Here is a 14,483-nt window from a genome sequence, read left to right on the forward strand (position 1 = left end):
TGCACGCCGGCTGACAAGTTCACGTCTCGTTATAGCGCCGCTCCGTTGGACGCCGCGCGTTCCTCAGTCAGTCGTGCTCCGCGCGTCCAGCGAGCCGCACGTGAGTGGGGTTGTACGCGTTCTTTTTCTGCAACCGGGTACGATCGGCGAGAAATCGCAGGTGAATACCGTCCGCACAGTGTTACTAAGCATCTCTGGTTCAATTAAATATCGCAAACACCTCGCTCATCGATGAGACGACGATCCTGCTCCGAAAGATCGCTGGATTAAAGAGAGATAGAGAGGCGACAAGTGAGGTAAGTCGTGTTTAATTGCTTTTAGTAAACTTCATTCCCCATCAACGTTTCATGGAATCTTGATCGGAAAAGTCTTGTCTTTACATATTTTCAGCTTCTTTAAAATTATTAAATTGATTAAAGTAAAGGGGATAGTTATGATCGAAACAATCTAAGGATTTTTACGGCTGTCCGTGAACCGAACTCTTCTCTAAGAATCATCCATGATGACGTGTTTCGACAATGGCGCGAAAGAGTTTTCGTAAATCGTCGCTGCGCGCTTCCCCGTGCTCGCGAGTGCATCCCTCGATGATTGCATCAATTTACGAGTGTTTACATCACGATGTCAGGGCGTGCCGTAATCGTGCCGGGCCCGATGTTATGAATTATGCATCCCAGGGTGGTTTTGGGTTTCCTCCGGGCCCTTTCTCTCGGTACCACGCATGAGAGGAAGGCATGCGGTTCGTTCTCGCGATCGTTAATATTAATTTTTGGCCGGCGCACGACCGCTAAACTGATACAAATTGCGGTATAATGCGGTCGACACCCAACACGCTCGCCAATTAAATCCCAAAACGAATTCGCAGCCTCGATTATCGCGACGACCGAGTTCGGTAAGTTCCGCGCGCGATAAGCGGTTTGATTTTTCTCGTCGGTCAGTGAAATGAGATAGCCCGTGGCCAGACGATGCTTCGAGTTGGCGCAGCAATAGTGCGCCCTGTTTACGTAAGAATCTCTCGAGTCGTCGTCGACGTGCGCCTCGGAATGAAGAAACGTTCCGTAACGCGATCATTCCGAACGTTATTCGTGATTCCGCGGTATTCCTCAATACTTATTATCTCGAAACATTTTATTTCTCGTTCAAAGACAGTACGATCGACTGAGAATACACGCCACCTTATTTTTACATCAATCGAGCACATATGCCTGAAATTGCTGAATTGATTAATTTCCCTCCTCTCCCATCACCCATTATGCTATTTCAGCCTGGGCAGAGTCAGGCATCACAAAGCGCAAAAGCACGGGTAGAGATCTTTCGGAATCGAATCGCGTTTCCAGATGTGCACCCGATGCAGCCGGCCGACCGCTCGTTACGATCGCGTTCTTCACTTGTAAATTCATCTTATTCTTTTTTTTCCGACGCGGAAGGGGACTGCTCGTTTCCTTTTCTCTTTCCTTTGTGAAAGGAATGCGGGCGACTCGTGCTGGAGAACGATCCGATGAATAGGGGGGTTCCCCGCTTTCTGTAGGGACCCGGGCCCTTTCTTTTCAATTCTCAAGTGGGTCAGAGCTGAATACGTAGAATGGCGAATGCTAGAATCGAGTTATTTGAGTAAGTCAATCGAAGAGATGTGAGATGCTTAACGAAGCAGAAAAAACAGTTTAAAGAAGAAAACGTGATCGACGATGACCTCAAGAAAAGTGAAGACCATTCTTATTAGGGGTGTGATTTAGTTTTGAGGGTTTTGTTTGCTCAAAAACGCATGTATTTAAATATGATAATGAATGAATACCTTAATCAAAATATTTTCCTTCCTTTTCTATAACTTTTCCCATCTTTCTGGCAAGAGATGGATTCCATGACGATAAAATCACTCTTCTTTTCAGTTGATCCATTCGTCGACGAATTTTCGCACTTCTTCCAAATTATCAAAGTGTGTATCCTCTAAAGCGTGTTGCATCGACCGGAACAAATAATAATCGCATGGAGCAGTGTCCGGAGAATACGCGGGGTGCGGTAAGACTTCCCATTCGAGCTCTAATAGTGTTTGTTTCACTGATAACGCAACGTGAGGTCGAGCGTTGTCACGAAGAAGAATCACTTTCCGTCGTTTACTCGCAATTGCTGGTCGTTTTTGGTCCAATGCTTGCTTCAACTTGTACAATTGGTGTCGATAACGATCAGCCGTGACAGTCTCATGCGGATTTAACAGCTCATAGTACACTATCCCACCAAATACGGAGCATTACTTTTCAACCGTGAATATTGCGTCTCGGAGTGGATGTTGATGGTTCGCCTGGATCCACCCATGATTTTCTGCGTTTCGGATTATCAAAACAGATCCACTTTTCATCCCCAGTAACAATCCGAGACAAAGGACTCTTCTTTTTTTGCCTGGCGATCAACGAAATGCAAATGTTCAACCGGTTCGCAATGGCACTTTCCGATAATTCATGTCGAACCCATTTCCCTTCTTTCTGAATTTTTCCCATTTCATGTAAATGTTTGGTAACTGTTGTACGATCAACATTTAATGCTCTGGCAAGAGATGGATTCCATGACGATAAAATGACTCTTCTTTTCAGTTGATCCATTCGTCGACGAATTTTCGCACTTCTTCCAAATTATCAAAGTGTGTATCCTCTAAAGCGTCTTGCATCGACCGGAACAAATAATAATCGCATGGAGCAATGTCCGGAGAATACGCGGGGTGCGGTAAGACTTCCCATTCAAGCTCTAATGGTGTTTGTTTCACTGATAACGCAACGTGAGGTCGAGCGTTGTCACGAAGAAGAATCACTTTCCGTCGTTTACTCGCAATTGCTGGTCGTTTTTGGTCCAATGCTTGCTTCAACTTGTACAATTGGTGTCGATAACGATCAGCCGTGACAGTCTCATGCGGATTTAACAGCTCATAGTACACTATCCCACCAAATACGGAGCATTACTTTTCAACCGTGAATATTGCGTCTCGGAGTGGATGTTGATGGTTCGCCTGGATCCACCCATGATTTTCTGCGTTTCGGATTATCAAAACAGATCCACTTTTCATCCCCAGTAACAATCCGAGACAAAGGACTCTTCTTTTTTTGCCTGGCGATCAACGAAATGCAAATGTTCAACCGGTTCGCAATGGCACTTTCCGATAATTCATGTCGAACCCATTTCCCTTCTTTCTGAATTTTTCCCATTTCATGTAAATGTTTGGTAACTGTTGTACGATCAACATTTAATGCTCTGGCAAGAGATGGATTCCACCACGATAAAATGACTCTTCTTTTCAGTTGATCCATTCGTCGACGAATTTTCGCACTTCTTCCAAATTATCAAAGTGTGTATCCTCTAAAGCGTGTTGCATCGACCGGAACAAATAATAATCGCATGGAGCAGTGTCCGGAGAATACGCGGGGTGCGGTAAGACTTCCCATTCGAGCTCTAATGGTGTTTGTTTCACTGATAACGCAACGTGAGGTCGAGCGTTGTCACGAAGAAGAATCACTTTCCGTCGTTTACTCGCAATTGCTGGTCGTTTTTGGTCCAATGCTTGCTTCAACTTGTACAATTGGTGTCGATAACGATCAGCCGTGACAGTCTCATGCGGATTTAACAGCTCATAGTACACTATCCCACCAAATACGGAGCATTACTTTTCAACCGTGAATATTGCGTCTCGGAGTGGATGTTGATGGTTCGCCTGGATCCACCCATGATTTTCTGCGTTTCGGATTATCAAAATAGATCCACTTTTCATCCCCAGTAACAATCCGAGACAAAGGACTCTTCTTTTTTTGCCTGGCGATCAACGAAATGCAAATGTTCAACCGGTTCGCAATCGCACTTTCCGATAATTCATGTCGAACCCATTTCCCTTCTTTCTGAATTTTTCCCATTTCATGTAAATGTTTGGTAACTGTTGTACGATCAACATTTAATGCTCTGGCAAGTTCTGAAGTGGATCGTGTTGGATTTTCGTGCAATAATGCTTGCAAATCTGCATTTTCAAGCTTTCTTGGTTGTCCCGAGCGCTCTTTGTCCTTCACATCAGTATCACGACTTTTAAAGCGTCTAAACCAGTATTCACACGTCTTAATTGATGGGGCAGAATCACCATAAGTTTCCACAAGAATTCTATAACCGTCAGCCGCAGTTTTCTTTGGATTAAAAAACAAAAGCAACGCATGTCGAAAATGCTGTTTCGGAAGTTGCATTTTTACGATGATATAAACACGACTGTTATTGCATCTATTGCTATAATGCTACTAAATGTCATGGATAATGTCAACACTGTAAGAAAGAATAGTTATCGGAAACAGCTATTGGAACAAACTGACACTACGGCCATCTGTTGCAAAACCCTCAAAACTAAATCACACTCCTAATACTTCTCCAATTTTCGAAAGATCTTGTTATTAATGCTTTTATTAATTGTTAAGGATATTTCAATCATTCTACTACAGTTATCGGAAGTCGCGAGACTCTAGATTCTCAAAGGGCCGCGTCCAGTTTATCGGGAAATCCGCTGTTGTCTCTTTGGAGAACTCTTTCTCAAGGAGTAATGTCACACGCGTAGCATTTAAAGTGACGTCCGCGAGCAGTAATTAAGATGCGCCGCGTGTCAGTTCAGGCAAATGTGCGAGCAAGCCGAACACGCGTGGCAGCGAGCCACTGCGAGCAAATGGAAGAATAAACTAGGGGAAAAGTAATGATTGTAAATCGAATCGGCTACTTTCACGAGGTGGAAAGTTAGTAAAATGTTCTACTAAGAAAAGCTACCAAAAAATAATAAAAATCTAAACGTCTTGTCCGAAGAGAAGAGCGTTGAAGAAGATATGAGGAAGATTCTAAGCCTAAATTCCGACCTTGCGATTGTGACTTTTTCCACTGGAGAACAAGTTTTTCATCTCCGAATAGAAACCGAATTTTGTAATTTGGGAAAATTCTCTATTTTATAATATTGCGCGCTTTTAGTAATATCACGCGATTCAATCGTCGGTCGCGAATTTCTCGCTCGCTCGCAATCAAGTCGAACGGAAGTGGTAGTAACCCACAAAGGGACAAGCAGTCAGACCGTTTTACATTCCGTGGGTGTTTTCTCTCGCCTCTCTCGTGCTCTCCTCTTCTCCCTTCCTCTCTCCCTCTCACTCTTATTCTCCTCCCACTCGCGGGATCGCTCTTCTGTCTATTGCTCCTATCTTCTCCTTTCTTCCTGGCCGTCTCTGCGTTGCTTCGAGACCAGCATAGCCAGTCGCTGTGTCATCGAGGCCCGATACATCATAAATATAAATTGGCTGGACGCGCGCGCGTGTGCGCGCATAAATGAAGTTGCGTGGTGCGTGCATGCGTGCGTGCTCCCGGCAACGTTAGAGAATGTTAATGCTACCCGGCAGCGACGCTCGCCAAAAATGATAAACGAATCGCACTGAGGAGCTAAAGCATTAACACGCCTTCTCCGATGCGCAAACACGAGAATATAACGAGAGGAGTAGCCACGAAGCCACTTTACCGCGATGAGATAACCGGTCACTCTCGGTAATTTATCAGTGAAGTGGATTTTAAAAATACGTTTGGTTTTATAGAAAATAATATAATTATCTTATTCTTTTCGTTTATTATTGATTATATCTATCGCTTGAAAGCACAGAAAAATAGGATAAATTCGCTCCTCGATAAATATAAATAAGTCGTATGCTGGTGAACGTATTCCGCGGCTTTCGTTCCTGCTAACTCATTCGAAGAATTTTCTTCTAAGCCGTTTGTCGATTTATCTCTCGCTAATGCGGTTGCGAAATAACCGATATCGCGAGTCTTGATACGTGAAAATAACGAGATCATGAGCGTACGAAAAGAATTGCGATTTCGAGTAATCACCGTTCGCCCGTAGCCGTTTTAGTCGCGCTCTCTGCATTTTTGCTCCCGCTGTTTCTCGTTTTCTCCGAAGCCCGAACGTGCATCTATCTCGTTTTGAAAAACACGAAGAATTTAATAAGAAAGATCACGGTTACGAGCATGCGTGATCGTGCTGGCCTTGCGACTGCCTACGGCGATTATAGGCTGCAAGAATATATATTAACATTATATATACAGGGTGGCCCATTTTAATTTATACAGTCGATTTTTTAAAAAACTAAAAGAGATACGAAAAAATGTTTCAGACAGACATGTCACGATTTCGAGGGGGACATAAGATGATACCATTGGTTTGACCTTGAATAGTCGTTTGAAGGTCACGCGAAGATCACCTTCAATTTCTTAAATTGAAACCCCAACTTTTTATTGCAGATTCTTATTCTCCATCGAAAAGTAAGTAACTTTTGTCTGAAACATTTTTCCGAAAAATGTCATCTTATGTCCTTAAAATGATCTTCAAGATGAGTTTTGAGGACATTTTAAGGACATAAGATGACATTTTTCGGAAAAATGTTTCAGACAAAAGTTACTTACTTTTCGATGGAGAATAAGAATCTGCAATAAAAAGTTGGGGTTTCAATTTAAGAAATTGAAGGTGATCTTCGCGTGACCTTCAAACGACTATTCAAGGTCAAACCAATGGTATCATCTTATGTCCCCCTCGAAATCGTGACATGTCTGTCTGAAACATTTTTTCGTATCTCTTTTAGTTTTTTAAAAAATCGACTGTATAAATTAAAATGGGCCACCCTGTATATTCAGGCAGATGAGGGTGGCAAATGTGCAACTTCCTGAGTCTCGAGATAAGCTCGTTAACAACGCTTGCACTCGCGAGTGCGGCAAGTGCCGTCGCGGAACTCGCGCCGAGTCCAACGATAAACTCGACGGATCGTTTTCAGCGCGTGTCCGATCTAAATGGTATACACGCCACTCGTGATTCAAGCTGCACACAGGGTGTCTCCGCGGTTATCGACGAGCATCGAGTTATCGCGGAGCGATTCCGAACGGACGATTGGATCAGGATCAGTGAGGTCGGCAAGGTTCGGTGAAGTTCGGCGAAATCCTGCGAAGTGCGGCGAAGCTCGACGAGGTCGGACGAGGACCTACGAGATCCTGGGAGGTTCGATGAGGTCACGCGAGATCGAACGAAGTCCTACGAGGTCCGACGAGTTGAATATAAGCGAGATCCAACGAAGTCCAGCGACCAAGATCGATCGATGATCGGTTATCTTAATTGCCGAGCCTTCGACGCGCCGGCCGGCAAGATCACCGTTAGGCCTTAAGGTCGTTGTCGTCGTTCCTTAATTATCCCGTCGGTCGTTATACTAGCACCGCTGTTATCACGGCACGGTTCGACCGTAAATAACGTTCCACCGAGCTCACACTCGGAAGTAATTCCTCGCGCGTGCATCGTGCACTTCGCGCTGACCGAGCCGCGATACATCGAGTATCTGCATTGATCCTACGATTTTCCTTATGGACAACATTGCTTTGCCATTCTGATATTTCTTGATTATTCTTGATCTATCTGTATTATTTGTCCAGCAATAATCAACTGATTTACGATAGGTTCCACCCGTCCTAGTTGCACGATCCAATTTGGCGGCTAATTACTTACATCTAATGAGTAGATTTTCTGATAGAAGGGCGGATCGGTCGCACGCCTGCGCAGCTTAGGACTGGTCGCGATTGCTCGAAAAAGAATCGCTCTCGGAATCACGATAAATCACTTCGGGTAAAATCGATGGTAGGCGAGGAGACACCGGGGCGTGGAAGAGCCGCGGAGAAGAGGAACAGGTAAACCTTTCTCTCTTTTTCTCTCTCTCTCTCTATTTCCTCTCGGTGACTGGATCCGAGGAATGAAGGGAGAGAAGAAAACAAGAGATGTGAGACGCAAGGGAGCACCTGTCCAACAGCTGCTTCGCATATGGCGCTGTTGCGCTCGCGAGATTACGTAAGAAGAGTAGGTGTCTTGTTTTCACACACCGCGCGTGCGAAGACAGTGAAAATAATTAAGGTGATCCAGCGTCGCATCGATCCTTTCATCGATGGGTCCCTTAAAAGATCCCTCAAGATCTCCTTTCAGAAGGACGACCGTCCTTAGTGAAAACTTGACAAAACGTCACGACTCCCGTCCCTCGCATACACATACCGTGCATGCACATGCTCACACAGTTGCGTTACAAAATTAAAATTTTGTCGAAGCGAAGTGATAAAATGTGAAATCAGGTTTCATCGTCCCCTTGCAGATTCCGCGCAAAGAGCGCTTTCAGGCCGCCAGCTGGGTGGCATTTGAAATTCTCATTTGGCTCACGCATCTTCGCGGAATGCAATATCCTCCCTCCTTCCTTCAGTCAATGTGCGTGGACGCCACGACCATTAGTCATCCGCCAATGTATCCTCTGTCCGGTAACTCACGGTCAAAAAGGCGTAAGTCGGCGAGGGATGCTAATGATCCGCATGTAAATCCAGATCCGCGCCAGACTGCGCCGTGTTAACAAATCTGTCCAGACCATGAGAAACGCGCTTGCAAATTGCTCGTGAGTCGCTTAAGTCGTACAATGAAAAATCTGTGAACAAATAGCGGGCAGTGAATTAAGGGGGGAGCCTGCTTTAGAACGTTGAAAATAAGGTATAATTTTACGAAATTTTTGGAGAAACTATACAGCGGATCATTAGAAAACTTTGATGCATTTATTAGTACATGTTTAAAGATAAAAAAATTATTTTTTGATTTGAATATATCGCCTGTAGAGGTCGTCCTGGAGGCATTGTAAATTGGTGAGCATTCTCCTGCCTCCAAATTTCATCCAAACTGAAAAATTGAAATATTTTCTCGTTATTTATGAATTCCCATCGTCGATGAACCTTTAATATTCATTAAAACATTAAGTTAAACAATTACTTTTGCATGAAAAAGTTCAAAAACTTTGCCTAAAAATCGTACTTTTGTGTTCTAAGCTCCACCATTTTGGCACTTGTCAACTTTTTTCTTCTCTCTTTGGTTCATCGACGATGGGAATTCATAAATAACGAGAACATATTTCAATTTTTCAGTTTAGACGAAATTTGGAGGCAGGAGAATGCTCACCAATTTGCAACGCCGGCGACGCGGCCGCACTAAGATTTCTCCAGGACGACCTCTACAAGCGATATATTCAAATAAAAAAATAATTTTTTTTATCTTTAAACATGTACTAATAAATGCATCAAAGTTTTATAATGATCCGCTGTATAGTTTCTCCAAAAACAATTCGTAAAATATACCTTATTTTCAGCGTTCTAAAGCAGGCTCCCCCCTTAAAGCAGCGAAACGAGCTGCGTATCGCGCACACGTCGAGCTCTCGAATACGAGTTTGAGGATTAATCCGGCGCGCTGGATCTCGGGGAAAGGGACCGCCGTTTGCGGGACCGGGTATCGCATTATAAGAAGGCGTGGCGACTACGTAACAATGAAGCCGGCAATTAAAACAAAAATGAAAAACGCGCAGCTGTCCGTCCACTCGCGCCGGCCGACAGAGGCCTACCCACGCGTCCAACACTCTTATCTCCCCGTCCGCTCGAATCCCATAGATCGTCGATTTGACCATGGCTCATTAATTCTCGACCATGCAGCACGGGGCCCGACCACCGTGGGACACCGAAACAAAGGACTAAACGCGACGGAAAATCGTTTAAGTGGAAGCGATAAACCGCTTGGCGACTGGACCAGCACGCGGCTGCCAGTCGATTAATTATCGTTTAATTACTGGTTAGCGCCGTGGGGCGAGAAATCTTTTCGCATTGTCACTCTTCCCGCGAACTGTCACGGTCGTGAAGCGAGGAAGAAACTGATTAATCTGGTTGAAAAAGGCGGAGGGAAAAATGTTTTCTCAAGACTCCCTTGCCATGCGTCAACGTCATCTTACGGGGAGATTCATTTGTATTTTCGCGGGGCGTTTCAGACAGCAAATATAAACAGCGATTAGAGGGTGATCCTAAGCAAACACACACGCACTCTCGACGAAGTGGCCGCGAGTCGCGACTAACATAAGAGGTGACGGAAATAAAAGTGACAGCTGAATTGAGCGGCGACTTCTTTCTCGCACACGGTGCAACGTGACACCGCCGCAATTTCATGCACGATTATCTTATCTCGTGAAAACAGATTCCAGCATGGTATATTCTATACGTCCTATTGCAGATGGATCTTCAGGGTAGCGCCGATTTTTTTCGGATTGCGAGTCTCGAAAGTGGTGCCTTTTATAGTCGCCGAGCACTAGGTTGCATTTTACGCGTCAATTCGCTGAGTCGTCGGAGAGATCAAAGTGGATTCTTCAACTGAGAGGGTGAGGGCGATTAAGTTTGCGGGTTTCAAGAGCACCGGGAATCTCGAGAGGCGACGGAGTGGTCCATGAGCAGCACGTGTGACGTAAAAGCGAGAAGACGCCGCACACGACTGTGCCGAGAGGGAGAGAGGAGAAACCGCTCCGACTAAAAGACCAGAATGGATCATGATTACTTTGAATTAATTCACTTTTTACATAGATTTCCTCTTTCGTTTCATCGAGAAAAAAAATCATCGTAGATAATCGAGAGTGCTGCTCGCTGGCCGACGCGATAATATTATCGAGAAACTTTTGTTCTTCGTTTCCTGAGCTCGAGCAATCTGGAAATATATTGGGTTGTTCGGAAAGTAATTTCGTTTTTCACAAAGAGATGTCGTTAGTCGCGTTCCTCGATACTTAACCTTACTCTAAGCGACAAATTCGTTTTATATTTTGACAACTGACATTTCAGACGTCATTTAGTATCTTATTGTGTTGCGATCTGTCAAGTAATTTTTGTTTGGCATCACATCAAACATGGAAAATCAAAGTGAGCATTTTCGTAATATTTTGCTTTTTTACTACTGAAAGGGTAAAAATGCAGTGCGCTCGCTTGAGAAAAAAATTGTGTGCCGTGTACGGAGAAGATGTATTGAGTGAACGTCAGTGTCAGAATTGGTTTTCGAAATTTCGTACTGGAAATTTCGATTTGAAAGATGCACCACGTTCAAGTCGGCCAATTAAGCTGATGACGAGAAAATAAAGGCTCTGGTGGATGCAAACCGTCGCATAACAACACGCGAAATTGCTGAAAAGTTAAATTTATCGAATTCGACCGTTTACGATTATTTGAAACGCCTTGGATTCGTTTCAAAGCTCGATATTTGGGTTCCACACAATTTAAAGGAAATTAACTTGATTCGACGCATTACCATCTGCGATTCATTGTTGAAACGTGAAGGAAATGAACCATTTTTGAAGCGAATCATAACTGGAGATGAAAAATTGATTGTTTACAACAATGTTAAGCGAAAACGATCATGGTCCAGGCAAGATGAACCTGCTCAATCGACATCCAAGGCAGATATTCATCAAAAGAAGATCATGCTTTCTGTATGGTGGGATTGGAAGGGAATCGTATTTTTCGAGCTACTACCAAGCAACCAAACGATTGATTCGAAAGTGTATTGTCGTCAGCTGGATGAATTGGATGCTGCCATCAAGCAGAAGCGACCAGAATTGGCGAATAGGAAAGGTGTCGTATTCCATCACGACAATGCCAGACCACACACAAGTTTGGTCACTCGCCAGAAGCTTTTACAGCTTGGATGGGATGTGCTACCACACCCACCATACTCTCCTGATCTGGCACCATCCGATTACCATTTGTTCCGGTCTCTACAAAATTCTTTGAACAATGTAAACTTCGATTCAAATGAAGGCGTCAAAAATCACTTGCTTCAATTTTTTGTCAATAAGGAGAAGGACTTCTATGAGCGTGGAATCTTAAAGTTGCCAGAAAGATGGCGAAAGGTAGTGGAACAAAATGGCCAATACATCACTGAATAAAATTTATTCTAAATATGAAAAAACCGCCTTTCATTTTTCCTTGAAAAAACGAAATAACTTTCCGAACAACCCAATAATTAAAATTCCAAATAAAATCTTACCTGGGTCCATGCAATTTCGGGCGCACCGAGAGGATCGCTCGGAACCACCGCGTACCTTCAGAATTGAAAATCTGGTCCGGAGCCGATCACGAGTCGGATGTCTCGCGGCACCCGGGATCCATCCAAGTGATTTCCGTGCCCGGCGAGGGGTCCCGTGTGCCCTTTCACGATTTCACATGAAATCAGAATAAAAAGTCAGGCCCGGCAGGCCGCTGGTGCGCCGTAACCCGAGATCCCTGTGTATCCTACGTTTCGTACGGTCTTGCGCGTCCACTTTTAACGTTTACGCGCTGCGAGGAACGTGGCAGCCTCGAACAACGCGCCTTGCGTTTCTCCGAAATACATGTGAAAGGCATTTATTCCAGCGGAGCCGGCCGAATCCCTGAAGTCGCTCGTTAAATCGCCGAATCTCGGCCGGCACAAGCCCGCGTTTGCGTTAATCGCGGCTAAATTTTACTCACGATGGAATCTGAGGAATTCTCTCGCGAGCTCCTCCAAATGCGCCTGGCGATGATATTGTAACATCTGCACATAAATCTATCGCTATTTTTTCTCACAATTCCTGCGGATAAACCAAAATGAGTAAATCCGTTATTTTTCAGAAACGATCGGGGAGAGATCCAAGAATGGCATAAGACGGAGCAAACAATCGACATCGGCAGCATGTGCTATGTGATAGTCACCGGGCGCAGTCTGCTATGGACGCTCTTGTCTCTGGCAGCGTTGATGGCGGTTTTATCGGGCCTCATCACTCCCAGATGGCTCGTGGGACCGCCGACGATTAAGGAGACAAGTAAATATTCTCTTCTCGACTTAGTCGGAAGAGTTTCTATCGGAATCACCTTCGGTTGCATACATGCATACCTACTCTCAATAGTGTGACGATAACGCTCGTCAAATTTCTCTTTTTAGACTTCGTCTATATATTTAATCAAAATTTCTCTCAATTTTAACGAACACGTGCGTTATCGTGGATTTCGGTCACGTCGCTGCTCCTTCTATCGCTGATTCATTCAATTTTCAGAAAACGGCACGGAACTGTACACGCCAACTGTTGGGATCTTCAATCGTTGCACGCGGCTGTTCGGTAGGACGCACTGTGCGAATTTCAATGTCGACGGCTTCGCGACTGACTCCAACGTCTTCCCGGGATGCTGGAAGGCCTCGCTGTTCTTCTTGTCGGCGGGCCTGGCGGCGATGTCGGTGACCGTGATGGCTGCTCTGCTGGGATGCTGCGTGCAGAGCATCGGCCGCAAGAGCATCTTCAATCTGGCAGGAGTGGCGCAAGCCGTCGCTGGTAATGCCGTGTTGCTTTTCTCCGGGGCGATGAAGAAACTCGCCGTTCAAGCTCCTCAGTTCCCACGCGAGCCTACTCCTCTGTTCTCTAAAGTGACGGACGATGCGTTTAAGTTGGAAGGAATCTCTTTTATATGCTTTTCCAATAAAAATGTCTAAAAATCGCATCTCGTGACAATATATGTATGCTTCTTTGCAAGCTTATACGCTTTCTGTTCCCACAGGACTACTGTATCTCTTTGGGATAATCCTGTACCCTGCTGGTTGGGGTGCGGAAAGGGTACAAAGAATTTGCGGGCCGGAAGCCGACGCTTTCTATCTGGCTAATTGTAGTCTTGGTAAATTGACAAATGATTCATTTAACACTATTAATACTATTATGAATAATTGAGAAATCGATTTAATTCTGTCATCGATCTTATTTCTATTTTAAACTTTTATAAATGGAGACTTTATTTTTACCTTTTAACGGCAATTAATTAATATGATAATAATCTAAGATTTAAATTAATCGGGATATCGAGCACCCAAAATTTTCTTGATTCATAAATGAATTAATTGAAATGTAAACAAAGCTGAAGATTCGATTAATCCAGCAAGAAATGAAGGGAGAGAGCCGAGGAATGCAAAGAATATATTTTTCCAGGTTGGGCCTTTTATAGCGCGGCGATCGGCGTCGCTCTCACCTTCGTTTGCGCCGCTCTGAGCGGCCAGGCGGAGAAGTCGACGGCCAGCGACAAGGTCCAGGACAAAATGAACGAAGGAAAGACCCTGATATGCTTAGCCTGAGCACGCAAATAAAATCAGCGAGGGGTCCGGCCTCGCCAGTGGCTGTCTCGACGCGGAGAGTCGAAGAGGATTGCTGGAGGAAGACCGAATGGAACTAGAAAGGAACGTTTACCTCGTAGTGTTCACTCCGCAAAGGAACGAAGACAAAAGCGCTCGATATTATCGCGGATATTATCGTACGATTATTGTACGTTTCAAATAATTAATCGCGGGACCAAAAAGGGGGGGAGTGGATATTTATACGAAATGCTACGTACGACGCGAATATTACGCAGATAAAGTATTAGCTGTACTTACCGTCTTCCCACACACTTCCTGCCGCAATTTACGTGGACGTCGCCCGCGGCGTTCGCGGAATTCCTATTTTATATTTTACGTGTATTTCTTCATATCTCGTCCGTGGAACGTAGAGTAAGTCACCGTCGTGGATACTCGAAGCGAATAGGATTCATGTACATACCATTGTATAATGGTAAAATAAATCACTCACCGTGATTTCTCTCTAAACTATTTGTCT

General features: G+C 44.5%; 1 protein-coding gene across 1 annotated transcript; it reads left to right on the forward strand.

The window, feature by feature from the left end:
• Positions 1-54: 54 nt before the first annotated feature.
• On the forward strand, positions 55-14,471 carry LOC105278197 (LHFPL tetraspan subfamily member 2a protein). The gene is made up of 5 exons (XM_011337095.3): positions 55-296; positions 12,484-12,674; positions 12,906-13,178; positions 13,402-13,515; positions 13,824-14,471. The coding sequence occupies exons 2-5, from the start codon at positions 12,545-12,547 to the stop codon at positions 13,964-13,966; spliced, it is 660 nt and encodes a 219-aa protein (XP_011335397.2). The 5' UTR covers positions 55-296; positions 12,484-12,544; the 3' UTR covers positions 13,967-14,471.
• The last annotated feature ends 12 nt before the right edge of the window (positions 14,472-14,483 follow it).

The sequence above is a fragment of the Ooceraea biroi genome, chromosome 10 (genome assembly GCF_003672135.1).
Source record: "Ooceraea biroi isolate clonal line C1 chromosome 10, Obir_v5.4, whole genome shotgun sequence".
Classification (NCBI taxonomy): Eukaryota; Metazoa; Arthropoda; class Insecta; order Hymenoptera; family Formicidae; genus Ooceraea; species Ooceraea biroi.

Coding starts and splice junctions, on each gene's coding strand:
- LOC105278197 (XM_011337095.3), top strand. CDS start 12,545: ATGTGCTATGTGATAGTCACCGGGCGCAGTCTGCTATGGACGCTCTTG. Junction 13,179..13,401: donor AGTGGCGCAAGCCGTCGCTG/GTAATGCCGTGT, acceptor CTGTTCCCACAG/GACTACTGTATCTCTTTGGG. Junction 13,516..13,823: donor TCTGGCTAATTGTAGTCTTG/GTAAATTGACAA, acceptor ATATTTTTCCAG/GTTGGGCCTTTTATAGCGCG.